At 37.3% G+C, this 19,484-nt stretch overlaps 2 protein-coding genes across 3 annotated transcripts; one reads left to right on the top strand and one right to left on the bottom strand.

Annotated features, from left to right (window-relative positions):
• The first annotated feature begins 8,170 nt into the window (after positions 1-8,170).
• On the top strand, positions 8,171-12,176 carry LOC104239324 (U2 small nuclear ribonucleoprotein A'). Its single transcript, XM_009793932.2, has 8 exons — positions 8,171-8,353; positions 8,475-8,515; positions 8,595-8,724; positions 8,843-9,048; positions 10,044-10,217; positions 11,099-11,149; positions 11,282-11,458; positions 11,844-12,176. Exons 1-8 carry the CDS (start codon positions 8,272-8,274, stop codon positions 11,847-11,849), a joined length of 867 nt encoding a protein of 288 aa, XP_009792234.1. The 5' UTR covers positions 8,171-8,271; the 3' UTR covers positions 11,850-12,176.
• Positions 12,177-12,386: 210 nt separating this feature from the next.
• Positions 12,387-19,043, bottom strand: LOC104239326 (chaperone protein ClpD, chloroplastic). 2 transcript variants are annotated; one of them, XM_009793933.2, is made up of 12 exons: positions 18,045-19,043; positions 16,796-16,953; positions 16,494-16,726; positions 16,251-16,359; positions 16,048-16,178; positions 15,849-15,950; positions 15,486-15,767; positions 15,274-15,377; positions 14,865-15,159; positions 13,390-13,623; positions 13,043-13,279; positions 12,387-12,897 (listed from the first exon to the last, which is right to left on the bottom strand). In XM_009793933.2, exons 1-12 carry the CDS (start codon positions 18,740-18,742, stop codon positions 12,571-12,573), a joined length of 2,910 nt encoding a protein of 969 aa, XP_009792235.1. In that variant the 5' UTR covers positions 18,743-19,043; the 3' UTR covers positions 12,387-12,570. The 2 variants fall into 2 exon arrangements, with proteins under 2 accessions (XP_009792235.1, XP_009792236.1); XM_009793934.2 differs by having other exon boundaries at positions 16,494-16,723.
• Positions 19,044-19,484: the final 441 nt, after the last annotated feature.

Genomic DNA, 19,484 nt, shown 5'->3' with positions numbered 1-19,484 from the left:
AAATAAGATTAAAATATCTAACTCGCATTATCCATATACAAAAACAAAATATGAATGCATTGTTTGATCAACAATTCAAAAGTCAAAATAGATGAGTTTTAATTTGCATACAAAAAGTTCTAAACCAAAATATCCTTGATGATAGAATGTCTAACAACGATCAACAAAAGTCAAGCAAGGTCTTCATCACTGCTTTCATCCGCAATCGATGCACCTACAAAATTCAATCACAAATAATTAAACAAAGAAAGTTTTAAGAAAATTGAATAACAAAGTGTTGCTAATTAACTGCTCTTCTCCAGTCTTGTCCTACATTAGAGTGTTGAATGACCAATTTGATAACTCCAAAAATTTCTAACTCTCTAAATTTTTAAAATTTTCGGCAGAGTTTCTTTTGTAAATAGGACTATCCCAAAAAATTTAACCTGTTCAAAACAACATTATGCTATACACAAGAGTAATTTTCAACTTTCCCGTCTGTTACAATAATATTTAATCTCTTTAACAACATACAACAAACCAGAATCAACAACAGACAAACCATATCAAACAACTCTCCAGTCTATTATTTTTTAAGCAAAAATCTGCCGTAACATCTTCGAATACTATTACATCACAAAACAATATCACATCAACTTGGTCATTCAATAATAAAGAAATTTTTTGAGTTATCTTTTTTTTTTTCTTCCTAATCCAACTTGTTTTTAAGATCATCTATAATCCAATAAATTTTAGCAGAAAATCTCTCTATGAGACATAAGTTTCTACTTAAGGAATCTCTTTTCTATGCATAGTAACTTACTAATGCTTTATTTATGTTTCTACTTTGACTTGATTCAAGCAGGGCTACCAAATGGAATGGCTGTATTGTATATGGGAATCATTACTGGTATGATGTCTGCTATTATTGCACACAGAAAAGAGATATAGTTCAAGAATTACAAGAGGAGTTCAATGTGAAAGAGATTGCTACTGATGGCTATGAAAAGCCAAATCTATATAGTCCCTCCCTCTATGTCAGCTGTTGAGCCAATGTCAAGAAATGTGTTTATTGGGTATATTAGATCTCAAGGACTTGGGAGGCTTTGATATAATGTAATTTTACTTATTTATTTTCGCAACATTCACAAATTATTATTTAGTATTTATATGACGGAATTGTATTAGTTTATATCGCACTAGTTATGAATATAGTGGATTATAGTTGTTAATGTGATCAATCGTGATGCATGATGTCAAAAGGAAAGATGCATCAATATGACTCATATATGAATTTAGTGTACCTGCATATATCTTTTGATCTACTTTGAGGATTTTCGAATAAAGCTTATTTACCTTGAAACAAATTAAAGAAAATATGTTTTTTTTTTAATTCGTAGAGCTTGAGCACTTTCTTATATGGGAGTAGAAGATGTTTGGGGTTTAGGACTACTCCACCCATGAAGGGTGCTAGGCACATTATTATTATTATTATTATTATTATTATTATTATTATTATTATTATTATTATTATTATTATTATTATTATTATTATTATTATTATTATTCCAAACCCAATAATTTATATACTAACTGACCATACCTTTAACCTAGCAATTGAAAAGATTTTTCAAACTTCAATCTTCAGTCTTGTTATCAAAATCTAACATTAGACTGTTGAATGACCAATTTGATAACTCAAAAAATTTCTAACTCTCTAAATTTTTAAAATTTTTGGCAGAGTTTTCTTTGTAAATAGGATTATCCCAAAACGGGTAATGAAAAACGGATAAATTATCCGACCCGACCCATATTTAATACGGATAAAAAAAGGTTAATCGGTGGATAATATGATTACCCATATTATCCATGACTTCTTGCATATGATCACTTTTGTGAGAATTTTTAGTATCCCTAGCTTGAGTAACCCCCAATTTGAAGCTTTATAAATGTAAAAGTTAGACTTATTGGTTACCCATTTTTTAAATGGATAATATGGTTCTTACTTCTTATCCATATTTGACTCGTTTTTAAAGTTTATTATCTAACCCGTTTTTTAGTGGATAATATGGGTGGTGAACTGTTTTCTTTTAACTATTTTGTCACCCCTACTTAAGACGTACATAGTCTCAGAAATGTTTGCGTTCCATTAGCTGTTGAGAAACTCTCGCCAATATTCAAGGCTTAAATAATGTCTCAAACTCTACCTAGCAAAATTCATTTGTCTGGAAAGACTTAAAATTACATTATTAATTTGAGACATGATTATACCCTCCTCTCTATTATTTACTTGTTTATCTCGTTCTCCTTAAATTCACCAGATACATTTTATGTTTGCTCCCTTCCTCCTTGTTTCTTTATCTCATTTTGCTTAATCCAAGAGATCAAAGCTTAAATTCATTTGTCCCATCAACTGACCCGTAAAATAAACAGAAAAAAGAAGATAAAAGAGATGATGGTGTCTTTGGTATTTATTTTCTTGAAAGATGTTACTTGCGCTGTTGTGGTAAAATAGATTAATTAGAAAACTTATTTGTTGGTCATATTTTGGTATTCTGTTAGGCAAAAAAGTAACTTGCAACTTATTTGGATGGTTGTTACCTATTGTATTGTATCGTATTGTTACTTTAAATACGATACTTGTTTTGATTGTTATTTAAATTTTATTATATCGTATTGTTAAATTCGTCGTTACGACGAAATGTGCAACTTTATGTAACGACCGATTTGGTATGGTCGCGTCGTTACCTTGTCCTTTTCTCTAATCTCACCCTTCATTATTATTAAATAATTTTATTTTATTATTTACCTTACCTCTTTATATAATAGTTTTACCCCGTATCAGATTTTTTTTATTATAATATTACAAGTTTATTTTTCATATTGTTGATGCGTGATATCATAAAACAACGACAAACAATATAACTTATTCAAATATTGTATTCATCAAATGATACAATACAATATAATACATTACATTATGAAACGATACGTAACTGTTGCGGAAGCCAAATGTATATAGTGTGAATAAGTCACAACTACTATACCAAAATTATGACAGCCACCAAATAATAAATAAGACAATAAAACAACAATAAAGGGAACACCAGAATTTACGAGGTTCGGCTAATTTTGCCTACTCCTCGGACACAACCAATATTTTATTTCACTCCAAAATACAAGTGAAATAATACTAAAGAGAGAAGATACAAATGCCTTAAACAGATGAGAAGGCAAATGAGAGGTGTGTTTCAATCCTAAACATTAGGCCTTCTTTTATAGGGGAAAAATCCCCCCAAACTTAACTCCCAACCAATGTGGGACTTTGGCATTTTGCCAAACTTCAACAAATCTCCACCTTGGCAAAATTCCACATTTTCAATTCTCTCTCAATAACAAATTTTGGTTGTGTCTTCATCTTCAATCTTCAGTGTTCAACAATGTTGATCAAATCCAAACAATGTTGAAACTTGACCGCAGTCACCACCTTTGTCAGCATATCAGCAGGATTCTCTGTAGTATGAATTTTCTTCACCGTGACTCCACCTTCTTCTATGATTTCTCGTACGAAATGATACCGAACATCAATGTGCTTCGTCCTTGCATGATAAACTTGGTTCTTCGCTAATTGAATAGCACTTTGACTATCACAAAAAATTGTGATACCTTTTTGTTCAACACCAAGCTCCTTTAGCAATCCTTGAAGCCAAATTGCCTCTTTCACAGCATCTGTAATAGCCATGTACTCTGCCTCTGTTGTAGACAAAGCAACTGTTGACTGCAAAGTAGACTTCCAACTAACTGGTGCCTTTGCAAAAGTAAACACATAACCAGTAGTTGATCTTCGTTTGTCCATATCACCCGCAAAATCTGAGTCACAATATCCAACTACAAACTGATTGTCTTCCTGCTCAAAAACTAACCCGACATCTACAGTATTATGAATATACCGTAGAATCCACTTCACAGCTTGCCAATGCTCCTTCCCTGGATTGTGCATATATCTGCTAATAACTCCAACAGCTTGTGAAATGTCAGGCCTTGTGCAAACCATTGCATACATCAAGCTACCAACAGCATTTGCGTATGGTACCTTTGACATATACTCTCGTTCAGCTTCATCCATTGGCGACATAGTAGTACTTAGCTTAAAATGGGAAGCAAGTGGAGTACTAACTGGCTTAGTCTTGTCATCTATGCCAAAACGTTGAAGTACTCTCTTCAAATATTCCTTTTGAGATAAACAGAGTTTCTTTGAACGTCTATCTCTAATTATCTCCATGCCAAGAATTTTCTTTGCCTCACCCAAATCCTTCATCTCGAACTCCTTCTTCAGTTGAATCTTCAACTTATCAATTTCTTCCGAATTCTTGGAAGCTATCAACATATCATCAACATATAGGAGAAGATATACAAAGGAACCATCTTTAAGCTTGTGCAAATACACACAATGATCGTATTTGCTTCTCTTGTACCCTTGCCGCAACATAAACTCGTCAAATCGCTTGTACCATTGTCTAGAAGATTGTTTCAATCCGTACAACGATTTTTCAAGTTTGCACACCATATTTTCTTTTCCAGCAACTTTGAATCCTTCTGGCTGAGTCATGTAGATTTCCTCCTCCAAGTTTCCATGTAAAAACGCAGTTTTTACATCCATCTGAACTAGTTCCAAATCCAATTGTGCTACCAAAGCCAACATAATTCTAATGGAGGAATGTTTTACAACTGGAGAAAACACTTCATTGTAATCAATTCCCTCCTTTTGAGCATATCCTTTGGCCACCAATCTTGCTTTGTAGCGAACATCTACTTGGTTAGGAAATCCTTCCTTCTTTGCAAATACCCATTTGCACCCAATTGCTTTCTTTCCCTTCGGGAGATTGGCCAATCTCCATGTATGATTCTGATGAAGGGACTGTATCTCATCATTCATGGCAATCCTCCACTTATCTTCTTCTGAACTTTGAACAGCGTCTTTATAAGTAGTAGGAACATCATCAGCTACAATTGAGGTTGCACAAGCAACCGTCTCTATGAGACGAACAGGTTTCGTTATTGTTCTTTTTGGCCTGCTGGTTGCTATTGATTCAAGTTGTTGTTGAGATTCCTGAGTTGGAATCTCCTCTACTGGCTCTCCTTCCAGAGGGTAATCTTCATTTGTTTCCTCCTCTGCTTCTTGTGTAGGAAAAATAAATTTTCCCTCAAACTCCACCTGCTTAGAAGCACCTTCATTTTGTTTGGTATCTTCTGTTACCTTATTTACCATAGCAAATTCATCAAAGGTAACATCTCTGCTGAATATTACTTTCTTTGTCATAGGACACCATAAGCGATATCCTTTGACTCCAGAAGTAATTCCCATAAAAATAGCCTTCTTTGCCCTTGGATCCAATTTTGACTCCGTCACATGATAATATGCAGTTGAGCCAAACACGTGCAAAGAGTTATAATCTACAGCAGGTTTTCCGTACCATTTTTCAAATGGTGTTTTGCCATCAATAGCAGCAGATGGTAGACGATTAATGAGGTGGCATGCATATGTAATTGCCTCAGCCCAAAATTCTTTGCCCAAGCCAGCATTGGACAACATACACCGTACCTTCTCCAGCAAGGTCCGGTTCATACGTTCTGCCACTCCATTCTGTTGTGGTGTATGTCTAACAGTGAAGTGTCGGATGATGCCATCATTTTCACAGACCTTATTGAAATGATCATTTTTGTATTCACCTCCATTGTCTGTGCGAATACACTTGATTCTCCTGCCTGTCTGATTCTCCACCATCGTCTTCCATTTGAGAAAAATTCCCAACACTTCATCTTTGCTCTTCATTGTATACACCCATACTCTTCGGGAAAAATCATCAACAAAGGTTACAAAATAGTGCTTCCCACCCAATGAAGGTGTTTTGGAAGGACCCCAAACATCAGAGTGTACATAATCCAAAATGCCTTTAGTATTATGGATCGCTGTACCAAATTTAACCCTTGTCTGTTTCCCTTTAACACAATGCTCACAAAACTCCAAGTTGCAAGCCTTTACTCCTTTTAACAATCCTTGATCTGATAGAGTTTTCAAGGATTTTCCTCCAGCATGTCCCAAGCGCATGTGCCATAGCTTGGTTGCTTCTGCCTCTTTGTCGTCACTGGATGTTACTGTCGCTGTCCCAATAATTGTACTGCCACGATAGCGGTACATATTATTATTCTTCCGATTAGCCTTCATTACCACTAGTGCACCGGAGCATACTCTCATCACTCCATTTTCTGCAATGATTTTGAACCCTTTTGATTCTAGGGCTCCCACAGAGATGAGATTCTTCTTCAAATCCGGTACATATCGAACATCTATCAATGTTCTGATCATTCCATCATGGTTCCTTAATCGTATTGAACCAATGCCATATGAGGTAAGAGGGCTGTTATCCGCTGTGTGGATGACTCCATATTCTCCTTCTTGAAATTCCACGAACCAGTCCCTGTTGGGACACATATGATAGCTACAAGCCGAGTCCATCAACCATATGTCTGATGATGTTGATGACTCTGTTGTAACTAATGAGAAGTCTGAATCATCACAATCAGCTACATTTGAATCCATAATAGCCTTTCCATTGTTATGTTTGGCCTTATTCTTCAACTTCGGACAGTCTTTCTTCCAGTGCCCTTTTTCTCGACAAAAGGCACATTCATCTTTGCTGGGTCTGGATCTTGACTTGGATCTTCCCTTCTTTGTCCTCGTTTGATTTTGAGGACGACCCCTCACAAACAGTGCTTCTCCTTCTCCGCCCTTCTGTTTTTCTCGCTTTCTTTGTTCATAGCTGTACAAAGCTGAACAAACTTCTCTGAGAGAAATTTCGTCATTTCCATGGAGTAGAGTAGTTTCAAGGTGCTCGTACTCATCAGGAAGTGACGCCAACAACATTAAGGCCAAGTCACCATCATCATAAGTTGTATCCATATTTTGCAAATCTGTGACCAACTTATTGAAACTGGTGATATGTTCATTCATCGTGGTACCAGGAACATAGGTGAAGTGAAACAGTCTCTTCTTCATGTACAATTTATTTTGACTGTTTTTCTTCAAAAATTTATCCTCCAGTGCTTTCCATAATTTACTTGCAGAAGTTTCCTTTGTGTATGGATATTTCTGCTCTCTAGCAAGGTAGGATCGAATGGTACCGCAAGCAACACGGTTGATAATTCTCCAATCTTCTTCTCCAATAACATCTGGTTTCTTTTCTTCAATGGCCAGATCTAGCCCTTGTTGAAAAAGGACATCTAGAACCTCGCCTTGCCACATCCCAAAATGTCCGGACCCGTCAAATATTTCGACCGCAAATTTCGCATTTGACACAATTCTTGTCATAAGCGAAGATGCCAATGATGACGTATTGTTGACACTTGATGTAGATTCTTCTTGTTTATTGTCTCCCATCTTTGACACAAATATTATTTAATAGCTGACGACACAAATCAAGATTATTTCCTTTCTGGTGTGGAAGATCAGACTAAGCTGCAACCACAGAGCATACTCAGACAGAACCTTGACTCAGTTACCAAGATAAATCTTTTCTGATGTGGAAGATCAGACTATGCTGCAACCACAGAGCATACTTAGACAGTACCTTGGCTCTGATACCAATTGTTGCGGAAGCCAAATGTATATAGTGTGAATAAGTCACAACTACTATACCAAAATTATGACAGCCACCAAATAATAAATAAGACAATAAAGCAACAATAAAGGGAACACCAGAATTTACGAGGTTCGGCTAATTTTGCCTACTCCTCGGACACAACCAATATTTTATTTCACTCCAAAATACAAGTGAAATAATACTAAAGAGAGAAGATACAAATGCCTTAAACAGATGAGAAGGCAAATGAGAGGTGTGTTTCAATCCTAAACATTAGACCTTCTTTTATAGGGGAAAAATCTCGCCCAAACTTAACTCCCAACCAATGTGGGACTTTGGCATTTTGCCAAACTTCAACAGTAACAACCATCCAAACAAGGTGTAGAGTAAATTGTAAATGTGAGAAAGATATTATAAAAGTGATGTATTTTGATAGTACTAATACGTTTGACAACAATATTTATGTTTTTGCCGAAGAATGTAATGCGGAACAACAACCGAGTGCGTAGTGTAATATAATCCGAGCAAGGGCAATATAGTAAACTTATTCTCCTCCAGGCTTAGAAAAACCTTAAGCAGTGAGAATATAGGGGTTTTTCTTGCTTCGGCTCCAGGGCGAGCTGCAAAAGCAAAAGCAAAAGAAAAAGGAAAAATGGTGAGGCTAACAGCGGATTTGATTTGGAAAAGTCCTCACTTCTTCAATGCCATTCGCGAACGCGAGTTAGATCTTCGAGGTTTCTTCTTTAAACCTAAACCCTAGTATTTCTTTTTTAGCTTCAAACTCCAACTTGTAACTTTTTGCGCGCGCTGTGGCAAAAGCTTAATGTTTAATTTTATAACTTATTTTATGCACAGGAAACAAGATTCCTGTTATTGAGAACTTGGGTGCTACTGAGGTCAGCTTCTTTTGCTTCTTGTTTTACTTTAAGATTTTTATTTATTGGGAATAGTTTCAGAAATTTGTTTTCTTAACAGGGTCAATTCGACACAATTGATTTATCTGATAATGAGATTGTTAAACTCGAGAATTTTCCATATCTGACTCGGCTTGGAACCTTACTAATGAACAACAATAGGATTACACGTATTAACCCCAACATTGGAGGTGAGATATTAGGCGATTCAAGTACTTATGTTCCATTCTAAATGTCGTAAATTTGTTGATTTTATTAGGCTTTTTATTTGATGAGAGATTTTTTTATTGTTGTTTTGTGATGTTGCAGAGTTTCTGCCTAAGTTGCATACTTTGATTCTCACCAGCAATAGACTTACAAATTTGGTTGAAATTGATCCGCTTGCGTCTCTACCAAACCTGAAGTTTCTTAGTTTGCTTGATAACAATATCACAAAGAGACCAAATTATCGCCTTTATGTCATTCACAAATTGAAGTCCTTGCGTTTGCTGGATTTCAGGAAAGTCAAGCAAAAGGTTAGTTTTCTGGTTCCTTCCGTCTCTTCATTTGAACAATGTAGGAACTCCTCAAATATGTTGATAGTTCAGCTTGTGGTTTTAGGTAACATTTTCTTGCTGTACTTGTTATCCGGACTTGAAATATGGTGCCATCCTGAATTTCCTCAAACATGCTAGAAAAAGTATAGTCAGCTTAAAAAAGAAACAGAGAATGGGTTCCCGATTTTGAAACCATATGCAATTTCATTTTTCATCCTTGCAAAAGGCTCCTTTAATTAAGTGGGAGGTGTTCAGCATGCTGTCTGAACCAGTATAGTTGCATAAGATAGTGCCAAGTTTGCGTACATAGAGAAATGACAGACCCACTAAATCTGTTTGCTTGAATATTAAATGGAAATGGAGAAGATAAATGTTAACCTCCTTGAATTGGTCGGACCCCAAGATAAGGTGCCTAAATGAAAAATAGTATCAGGTTTAGGGTGTCGTCTTTGTATTTGGCCTTCTTAGTATCTGAATTTTATCATTTTAAAGAAGTTTTTTAATTATATCTTAAAGCAGAGGACATGGCCAGTTGCCACATATAGATGCTAGTACAAATTCTATTACCCGTCGAAAACTTAATATTTGGTTAGAAAAACTCTTACTGTCTTGGATTTAATTTGTAGCTGTTTGCTTTATGAGATTGCCAATGATTTAAGCGTTCTTTTATTGAGATATTCTGGGATTAGACACTTGACCTTAACATATGTAATGTTACTACACACTCTTTTTCTTGTCTATATAAACATACAACTATTTTTTCCAGCAATATATGTAGGCTCCCTCATCTCTTTATTTGCCGATGCTCTAACATACTACATACAAATGCTTTATGCTCTATGGCATGAATATATGATTAACCAATCCAAATGTTATGTTTTCTCCGTTGGGGTTGGAGGTGGGAGCGGAAGCACCCAGAAAATTACTTTAAACAGCTGCATATTGAGCTGTCAGATTTAATTTTGTTGATATAGGAGCGATTGGAAGCAAGTAATTTATTTGCATCAGAAGAAGCTGAAGAACAGGCTAAAAAGGAATCTGTGAAGACCTTTGTACCTGGTGAGGTTCCAGCGGCACCCGAGGAACCAAAGGAAGATGAAGCACCAAAACCAGTTGCTCCTACACCTGAGCAAATTATTGCAATTAAGGTATAATTTGCCATTTATCAGTTACTGTTCCTTAGCAATTCTTCCTCTTCTTCGATTGCATTTTAAGGATTAGGATAGGTGGAACAGGTTGTTTGGATATGTCTATATGTCGAGGGAATTTGGTGTTATGAAATATGGATAGGGCCAACCTATACACTGTTTATGTAAAAGAGGTTAACTACTTACTCTCTGCGTTATGTTTTGCAGTTTGTGTTTTTGGCTAGCCTTCAGTTGCAAGCGCCAATCAGTCCATCCCCCCCCCCCCCCCAACACCCCCGGCCCACAATAAACAGTACTCCCTTTGTACAGCTCTGTGAACAACACTTTGCCCATATAAAGCTCACAAATCAACTAGTTTCAGCAACACAACCAATCCTAAAATGAAATGTTTTTTGAGAACAGTGGTTAACAAAGCAATCTTCAATATATCTGGTCATAATAGAGCAGAGCATTAGAAAGAAAACTATAGACTGAGTCATAGAAGAACAGTACTTTCTGTGGATAGTTTGTTTGAATCTTGTAAGAGAAGTCATCAGACTCTTCCAGTGACTTTTAGGTCAGAGCTCAACTAGTTAGCTCTTTTATTATTATAGGAGCACGTCATGTCCACTGAATTTTTTGTGTCAACATCAATGGACCGTTGCAAAAGAGAGGCTAGAAGGAGCTTAAACTTATTGGTCTTGATGCACTAAGCTTTTCTCATTATTGGTAAATTTGGTCTAAATATGGATTTTCTTGATTATGGAACCACACCCAGTGGATTGAAGCATGCCGAATAACTCTCCTCATGGATTTGTGAAAAAGAGACCACTCCAAAAGTGAACAGAACAGTCCTTTCCTTTTGGCTAGTTCAATTAATTTGTTTCTTTTTGCATGTGCAGGCTGCCATTGTGAATTCCCAAACTCTTGAGGAGGTTGCTAGACTTGAACAGGTGATACATAAAGTTTTGATTTACTAAATTAGTATATTTGTCAATTGTTTCCTTTATGAAGACCTTGCTCATATCCCCTTACTTTCTCTAATATGTTTTGGGAAACTTACGGTGACGTGTAAAATTGTGCAGGCATTGAGGTCTGGCCAGCTTCCTGCAGATCTAAATATTGGTGATTACGATATTGCTGCTAAAAAAGAAGACGCCGAAGAAGACAAGATGGTAACAGATGGCGACGATAAAGCTAACAAGACGGAGGAGGAAAATATACCTGAGCAGAAGGCTGACGGTCCTACAGATATGGAGCAGGTGCAAATTATTCTATTATAAAACTTGATGACTTTGTCTTTCTTTTCTTTTATGTTATACTGCCTGTTGTTTAAGTTTTCTGGGTTATCATCTGGAAATGGTTGGTAGTTTTGTACTTGCATTAGCTTACAAGAATATCATTTTGGTCAATGTACGTGGTTACTTAACTGTTGCATGCCTAAATTTTGGAACAGTGAGCCAAAATTTTGAGATCACCCCTTGTTAAATAAACCATCTAGCTTAACACGTAATTGCATTAGTAGACTTGTCTATTTGTTTATGCCCCTTGACTTTCACAATGTATTCCAGAAAAACTGCAGTGTACTGTTTAAGTCGCCTAATTTCCTCTGCCCTTTTTTTTTTTTTTGCTTTTTACTTTTTTCAGGAGTAGACACCCGGGATTACCATGTGTGAGGTGGAACATTCCGATGCCAGTACCGTGCCTTCAGTCATGTGCGGTTGATCTGCGGATGAGGAGCTCTTCTTTTTTAAGAGATAGGGATTAACTAATCCATGTAATCAAAGCCATTGTATTCTGCTGTGTACTAAGACCTTTTCTTGCATTTTGATCTTAAAAGACCGAATAGCTGCGAAGTTTATATCTTAGCTTGAAAGCATCAGGTGAGAAAGCTGAATTAATGCCGAAAGACATGTCAAAGTTGTATTACTGTCGGTTGGATCAGAGAGAATGTAGAAACAACAAAAAAAAGTTTGGTTAGTCGTGTCTTTTCTTTGTTCTCTTCTTTCCCTCTGATAAACTAAATGAAAGTACGTGATGATTAACTAAGCACGTATCCCATAGAAAGAATATCCGACAACCAAAGCCGTCTTGGTTGAAGCCTCATTATTCACTTGATTAACTAATTCTATCTTCGTAAAAAAGAAGGTGAACTATGGCTAGCTTCTTTCTCTTTTTAGCAGAGTAAAATTTGTAGGGTTAAATACATGATCATCAATGCATTATGACGATCATAATAGTTTATACATTGTTGAAAGAATTCTGTGGCATGTCTTTACATGTATGAATCAGCTATCTAAAACTATACAAAAATTTACTCATATACAGGGAGCTGCATCGTACCGTTATACCTTCCAACACACATCCACCGGCTTCACCGGTTTGTGACAACTGGATTTCCGTTCGCATCAGACAAATGGATACTCTGGGTTGACTTGTTAGCGACAACAGGATTTCCAGACTCATCTAAATTAATTATAGCAACATCACCAGGCTTGAGATCCCCAGAAAGGAAAGATTCACTCAGGAGATCTTCAACCATTTGAGTAACAGCCCTCCTAAGAGGGCGTGCACCGTAGTTTCTGTCAAATCCTTGTTGGCATATAAGCTCCATTACTGCTTCTGACACCTCCAAGCTTATTTCCAATGAAACAAGCCTAGCCCTCACCTCCTGCAGCATCAGGTCTAGTATCTGGAGCATCTGAAAGGGAAAAAACAAAGCAGTTACTCGCAGTAGCCGACTGCTTTCTAAAGAGATGTGCCAGAATAAAAGATCACCCCAATGTACATTCAGTTATCAGATCAATGCAACTTTCCAAATCAAACAAGAGGTATATTATACGAACCTGGGGCTTCTCTAGAGGACGGAATACTACTACTTCGTCTAGCCTATTCATCAACTCAGGGCGGAAATATGTCTTGAGCTCTTCCATCACTATTGCTTTCATACCAGCATAGGAGGCTGCTGATTCATCATCAGCAAGCAAGAAGCCAATAGTATTCTGTCTACCCTTTACTATGGCTGTAGAACCCACATTAGAAGTCATCACTATCAGGGCATTCTTAAATGACACTCTTCTTCCCTGTTGAATCAAGTTTCATAATTATCAACGCCAATCTTCCAAAACAAGGTTTACACCCCATATTGTGGAACATTCTAGAACAATAAGCCAGATGTAAAAACGGATCTAACCTGAGAGTCTGTTAGGTGACCATCTTCAAACAACTGAAGGAGAATATTGAATATGTCAGGATGAGCCTTTTCAATCTCATCTAGCAGCACTACAGTGAAGGGCTTTCTTCTGATAGCTTCAGTAAGTGTTCCTCCTTCTCCATAGCCTACATAACCAGGAGGCGATCCAATTAACTTGCTCACAGTATGCCGCTCCATGTATTCACTCATATCCAATCTTAGCATGGCAGATTCCTGTGCAACACAAAAAGATACTTCACTGAGTACATAGAAATTCACAAAACCAAGTGATTGTTAAACTGAAACAGAACCGAAGATAGCAAATATAACTCTAGCAATTTGATGATGAACTTCTAAGAAAAGTAGATGCATAACTCTTGATGATGAAATTCTTTTTGATAAAATCCTAGCCACAATTTTCATCTAGAAGGTTGAACAGAGAATGTCGCTCAGATGAATTTGATTTGATTCAATCTCTGCACTGAAGTCACAAACCGTCTACGACCAAGAGATCCAAATTCAGTGTGATGACAAGATTAAAAGCAGCGCTAACTATATGACTATGATCCATTATCAAAGCTCACTTAGTACTTTTCATTTATTTTGCCAAATTACGTGCCTCCACCATAGGTGATTAGAGACTCCTTCTGTTCTTTCTTTTGGGGCGGGCTGAGAAGGGGTGGAAGGTGCAAGGATCTAGTAAATGTAACAGACTTATCAGATATATATACAATGGTTGACTTCATTTCCCATTGAAATGGATGAAGGAATAATCTGATCCTGGCAACAGGGAAAGAGATTTGAAATAAGCCAGTAATAGAGCACTACCTAGTACCTAGTATGTCTAAACTTGAAGTACTTATTAGTGCCCACCAATAATCAGAAGTCGTGCTCCAACAAGATTAATTGGTGGTATTTCCAACGCTACATTTGACCATGCCGCAATAGCCATAGAAACCTAGAATGGACACACAGCACAGCCTCCGGTACCCTTTCCTTCTCTCCTTTTGTTTTTATTATGTGTGTCCGACCACCTAAAACACAGTCACCACATCTTACTATCATAGTATAATACTTTCTTTACCCGAATCACCACTACCAACAACATAGAAAATTCCCAAGAACACCAGAACCAAAAAAAGTCCTGAGAACACCAGTACTATCACCAAAACCTATCCATTGTCACTGAAGTGGCTGGATTGCATAACTTCAGTGGCAAAACATGGTGACTGTCTGGTGAAACAATTAAGGCATCTAGAATGAAAAGATGAAGCACATTTCTTATCTTACATAATAATTCTTCTCAAATTTAGACAAACTAAAAAGAGCAAGATTGTGTTTGTGCAAATTATGCTGCCAGAACTCTTGGTCAACACGATTCAATTTCAGAGTTCCACAATTTCTACTCAATTGCTTAATCTGGAGACGCATCTTTGGAGGAATAATGCAAAACAGCTCATTTTATTAATACTTACAGAACCAAAATAAGACGCTGCCAAAGCTTTAGCTAGTTCAGATTTTCCAACTCCAGTAGGACCACAGAAGAGCATTGCCGAAATTGGTCTATTTGGGTCCTTAAGACCAGTTCTAGATCTCTTAACAGCCCGACAAATGGCTGCAACAGCCTCATCCTGACCAACAACCCTTTTTTTAAGCTGCTCATCAAGACCAACCAGAAGCATTCTTTCATCAACAGTAAGCTGCTTAAGGGGAATGCCTGTCCAGAGTGAAGCAACTGCTGCTATTTCCTCAGGTCCAACTACCGGAGGTCTAGAGTAAAAATCAAAGGATTTAAGTTAATTTACTTCTGATTTAAATTTATGACTTCAGACAATCTTTATTCTACTATAATGCCCTTGTAGGAACATGGAGGCAGATACGTACTCATCTTCATCAGATGTAGAAGGTGATGCTGGCTGTAAATGAAGTTCACTGCCATCATTCAAACGAGATGCATCATCATTTTCTGTCAGCTTGCTTGCCAAGATCTGTTTATGGAGGGGGCACAGGTAATTGTATTTAGACCACATAAGGAAGTTCAAATTTTTCAAGACGTGCAAAATCTAGAGAGTTTGTATAACATTGAGTACTATTACCACTTCATGCATGGCTTGAACAGCTCTAATCTCCTGCCAATAATCACTTGGTGATTGTGAGAGTACAGATATCTGCTGTTCCTTTCTTCTTTTGTGAGCTTGCATACGAGATTTACTACCAGCCTCATCAATAAGATCAATAGCTTTGTCAGGAAGATACCTATCCGGTATATATCTTGCTGACAGTTGCACAGCAGCATTTATGGCTTCCAAACTGTATATACACTTATGATGTGACTCATATTTCTCACGCAATCCCAACAGTATCTGGACAGCATCCGCCTATATAATTTAGGAAACAAGAATATCTGTTAGGGCCTTAGACACCCACTTGAGCATACACATGCATAGAGTATTATTCACCTGACTTGGTTCATTAATCAAGACAGGCTGGAATCTTCGGGCAAAGGCCTTGTCCTTCTCAATATGCAATCTGAACTCATCCATGGTGGTAGATGCAATACACTGTTACAAGAACAAAATTTAAGCGCAGAGTCCATAAAAGCCAACATTATGAATGCAACTACATGGAGTAATGCATGGAACCAGAATAGGAAATTACCTGCAGTTCGCCCCGCCCAAGTGCTGGCTTTAGCAAATTAGCAATGTCAAGACCAGAACCCTTATTTCCCCTTCCAACTGTACCAGCACCAACAAGGATGTGGACCTCATCTATGAATAGAATGATATTGCCTGCAAATTATGTCACAAGCTAAGCCAATGATCTAAGAATTTGACCAAATTTTACTTCCATTCTATGCTCACCTGACTTTTTGACCTCCTTAATTAATGTAGTCACACGCCCCTCTAGTTCGCCCCTCTCCTTTGCACCTGAAATGAGTAGGCCAATGTCTAAAGACATTACCCGCTTTTTCTGTGTATATAGCAAATAACCACTAGTTAAGTAGGTGCAGCAGCTAGTGGAACAAGAGTATAGGAGATGCATATTAAATTACAAAATAGTTCAAAGAATCCCTGGAAAAAAAATGAATTCATTGAAAAGCCCACCATTAAAAATGCAGGAATATTTCCCTCAGCAATGTTTATCGCCAGCCCTTCGGCTATCGCTGTTTTCCCAACCCCAGCTTGACCAAGCAGAATAGGATTGTTTTTGGTTCGACGGCAGAGAATCTCGATAATTCGCTGAACTTCAATCTCTCTGCCAATTACTGGGTCTATAAGGCCCTCACTCACACGGGCAGTAAGATCTACACAGAATTGCTCCAGCGCATTTTTCTCTGCTGGAAATGAAATGCATTTGAGACAGCGTGCCAAACCAAACACTAACAAGAGAGAGGAACTGGCCATACCTTTTGCTTTCTCAGCGGATCTGTCGATAGTTATTTTTCCAGGAAAGGATTTCTCACGCGACCTTTTGAATGAAATTGGCTCTCTACCATCTTTAGCAAGCTCTCCTTGAAGCCTGGAAACTGCCTCAGCTGCCAAACGATTTACATTTACTCCTAACCTGAAATTAGGTCAGTCGACCATGCAAATCTTAATTTCTTATATAAATAGCGTGTAATAGATGACAGAAAGATAATCATATTGCAAGAGAGAAGGCATATTAAACTCAATCAGGAAGGTGAAGAAGGATCCTATTCCCAAGCCAGTAGCATTGTAAGATAAATTATGCAGCAAAAAGGAAATCCGTAAGCATTTGTTTATTTATTAACAAGTACATCAGTATGCTTGGTTTAGAGCACAACATGTGCTCATGCATAGCGTTCCATCAGAAACAGAAATTGCTTATCAACAGGAGGTCAAAATATTAAGCTAGGGTTGTCAGGCGTACAACTTGAAAAAGAATATGTACACATACATGTACACAACACAAGAAGACACCAAAAAAAAAAGAGAGGCAGATACCATTCATAAGTTAAGAACAGAATACTAAGGTAACAACAACAATCCAGTGTATTCCCACAGAGGATAAGATGTACGTAGCCTTACCCCTACCCCGGAAAGGCTGAGAGACTGTTTCCGGTAGACCCTTGGCAAACCAAAATATCTCTTGGTATTTTGTATACGCTTGGGAGGGAAAACAACACCAAATGGAATGTAAAATATGGCAAGCAAGGATAAATGAGTGAAGGATAAATTCTACCAATAAGTTCATTGCTTCCTAGCAACAGTGGGAGACAACATCTCATTCCTCCTCAATTGTAGAAGCTGTTTTGGACTCAAAATAAGCAACAATAGCTAATCTATTCATGATCCCAAGATTGTTTCAGCTTACCAAAAGCCTATTACTTTTGTTCTTAATAACCTCATCATCCACTACTAGAGGCAGATGTAGTGCTTGAGTTAAAGGTTCATCTAAACCCATTAACTTTGGTTCAAACTTGTATGTATGTTAAAATATGCACCAAATAAGTACAAATAATATATTTCAAACCAAGAATGGGCTGCGGAACGCATATTCAAATCGTTGATCTGCCTCTAACTACCTACTTGCTCTACCAAAAAAACTAGCAGTTCCTATACTGAAAACAAAACTACTTGCCAAAAAAAGTTAAGAAAAAAAAAAAAGCATTCTTGACTGACTATCTGTAATACCTCTTGAGCACACGAGTGGCGTTACCATCATCAACAGTAAACAAACCAAAGGCCATATGCTCGGGAGCAATAAAATTATGCCCCATGGTCCTTGAATACTCAACCGCAGCCTCAAAAACGCGCTTCGTACTTGAAGAAAACGCCACATCAGTAGCCGACGTAGCAGAACCGGAGTCCTGAGAAGCCAATTTTTCTTTATCATCCTCCACGTCATCATGCCATATGCTCCGAACAGCTTCGCGGGCTTTATCAATTGTTATTCGAGAACCAAGGAATCCACCAGGGCTACGATCCTCTGCGATCAGACCCAGCAAAAGATGCTGTGTATACACCATATCTTTGCCCAAAGCCTTTGCTTCTTTTTGAGAAAACATCACAGCTTTGATTGATCTCTCAGTAAATCTCTCGAACACTCCAGAGACAATATACAAAGAGCGCTTGATTTTACGAGGAATTGAGCTGCAGGGCCTATGAGAAAGGGAAATTCCAAAAAGGGACGAAGTAGAACTGCTAGTACTACAAGCAGCGGTAGTGGCGGTAGTAATAGTAATATGAGAGGAGGAAGAAGGGCAATATGGGAAAAGCGAAAACACGGTTTGACATCTCTTGTGAGGGTACACAGAGCCATAGCGACGAAGCTGAGGATTGAAGCTGATTGTTGAGTTCACAGAAAGTGGAGAAGAACACGTTAATTCCATTCAAAAAATTCTTCAGAAAAATATATATACAAACTAAAATCAACACACAGAAGAAAGAAAAAGAAGAACAACAGGAGATGAAGAAGAAAGGAAAAGTCAAAAGGAGAGGGTGAAGTACTTTTTAAGAATTTAGAAAGAGTATATTTATATAAAGTTGTGAGATTGAAAGATTCTTTCTGGAATTGGAGAAGACTACACGTTAAAGGCACGTTTTCGTAAAAATTTGGGGGAGAAAATGTGTTAGATATGTTAAATTTCTGTTCAAAAGAGTCTGTACCCATACCCAGGAAAAATGTGACTTTTCCATTAACATGCCCAAACCTGTCATTTTATATCAAAATCAAAGAAAAAAAGAGTACAAGTTGTGCTTTCTTGTTTAGAGATTATCTTTAGCGTCTTATTATTCAAAAAAAATGTTTTTTTGTTTCCCCTCCGGTACACATATTGGAGCTTAATTATATTAGGATTCACGCCACGTAGGATCCCATTTGAAGTAAGCACTTTCTACCAAAAAAAATTTCATACGCACGAGAAGAACAACCCATCAGCCGCACACTATTCAACTTTCACAATTTACAAAATTGAAACTTATTTATCAAGTAATTTTAGACCATATAATATTTTTATCCATTAAGTTTACTTTTAAATTATTTTTGGATAACTCTAATTATTTTAGAGGGGTTGGTATGATGGTAAGCAACCTCCCCTTTTAACGACGAGGTTGTGAGTTCCTGGTTGTTGT

This window comes from Nicotiana sylvestris, chromosome 3 (genome assembly GCF_000393655.2).
Source record: "Nicotiana sylvestris chromosome 3, ASM39365v2, whole genome shotgun sequence".
Classification (NCBI taxonomy): domain Eukaryota; kingdom Viridiplantae; phylum Streptophyta; class Magnoliopsida; order Solanales; family Solanaceae; genus Nicotiana; species Nicotiana sylvestris.
The sequence above is the reverse complement of the archived record's forward strand: the minus strand, read 5'-3'. Positions and strand labels throughout refer to the sequence as shown.

Excerpts from the sequence above, each read along its gene's own strand:
- LOC104239324 (XM_009793932.2), top strand. The coding sequence starts at position 8,272 with ATGGTGAGGCTAACAGCGGATTTGATTTGGAAAAGTCCTCACTTCTTC. Across the intron at positions 8,725-8,842 it reads TATTAACCCCAACATTGGAG|AGTTTCTGCCTAAGTTGCAT; the intron begins GTGAGATATTAG and ends GTGATGTTGCAG. Across the intron at positions 9,049-10,043 it reads TCAGGAAAGTCAAGCAAAAG|GAGCGATTGGAAGCAAGTAA; the intron begins GTTAGTTTTCTG and ends TTGTTGATATAG.
- LOC104239326 (XM_009793933.2), bottom strand. The coding sequence starts at position 18,742 with ATGGAATTAACGTGTTCTTCTCCACTTTCTGTGAACTCAACAATCAGC. Across the intron at positions 15,951-16,047 it reads TTGGGCGGGGCGAACTGCAG|TGTATTGCATCTACCACCAT; the intron begins GTAATTTCCTAT and ends TTCTTGTAACAG. Across the intron at positions 13,624-14,864 it reads CAGCGTCTTATTTTGGTTCT|GAATCTGCCATGCTAAGATT; the intron begins GTAAGTATTAAT and ends TGTGTTGCACAG.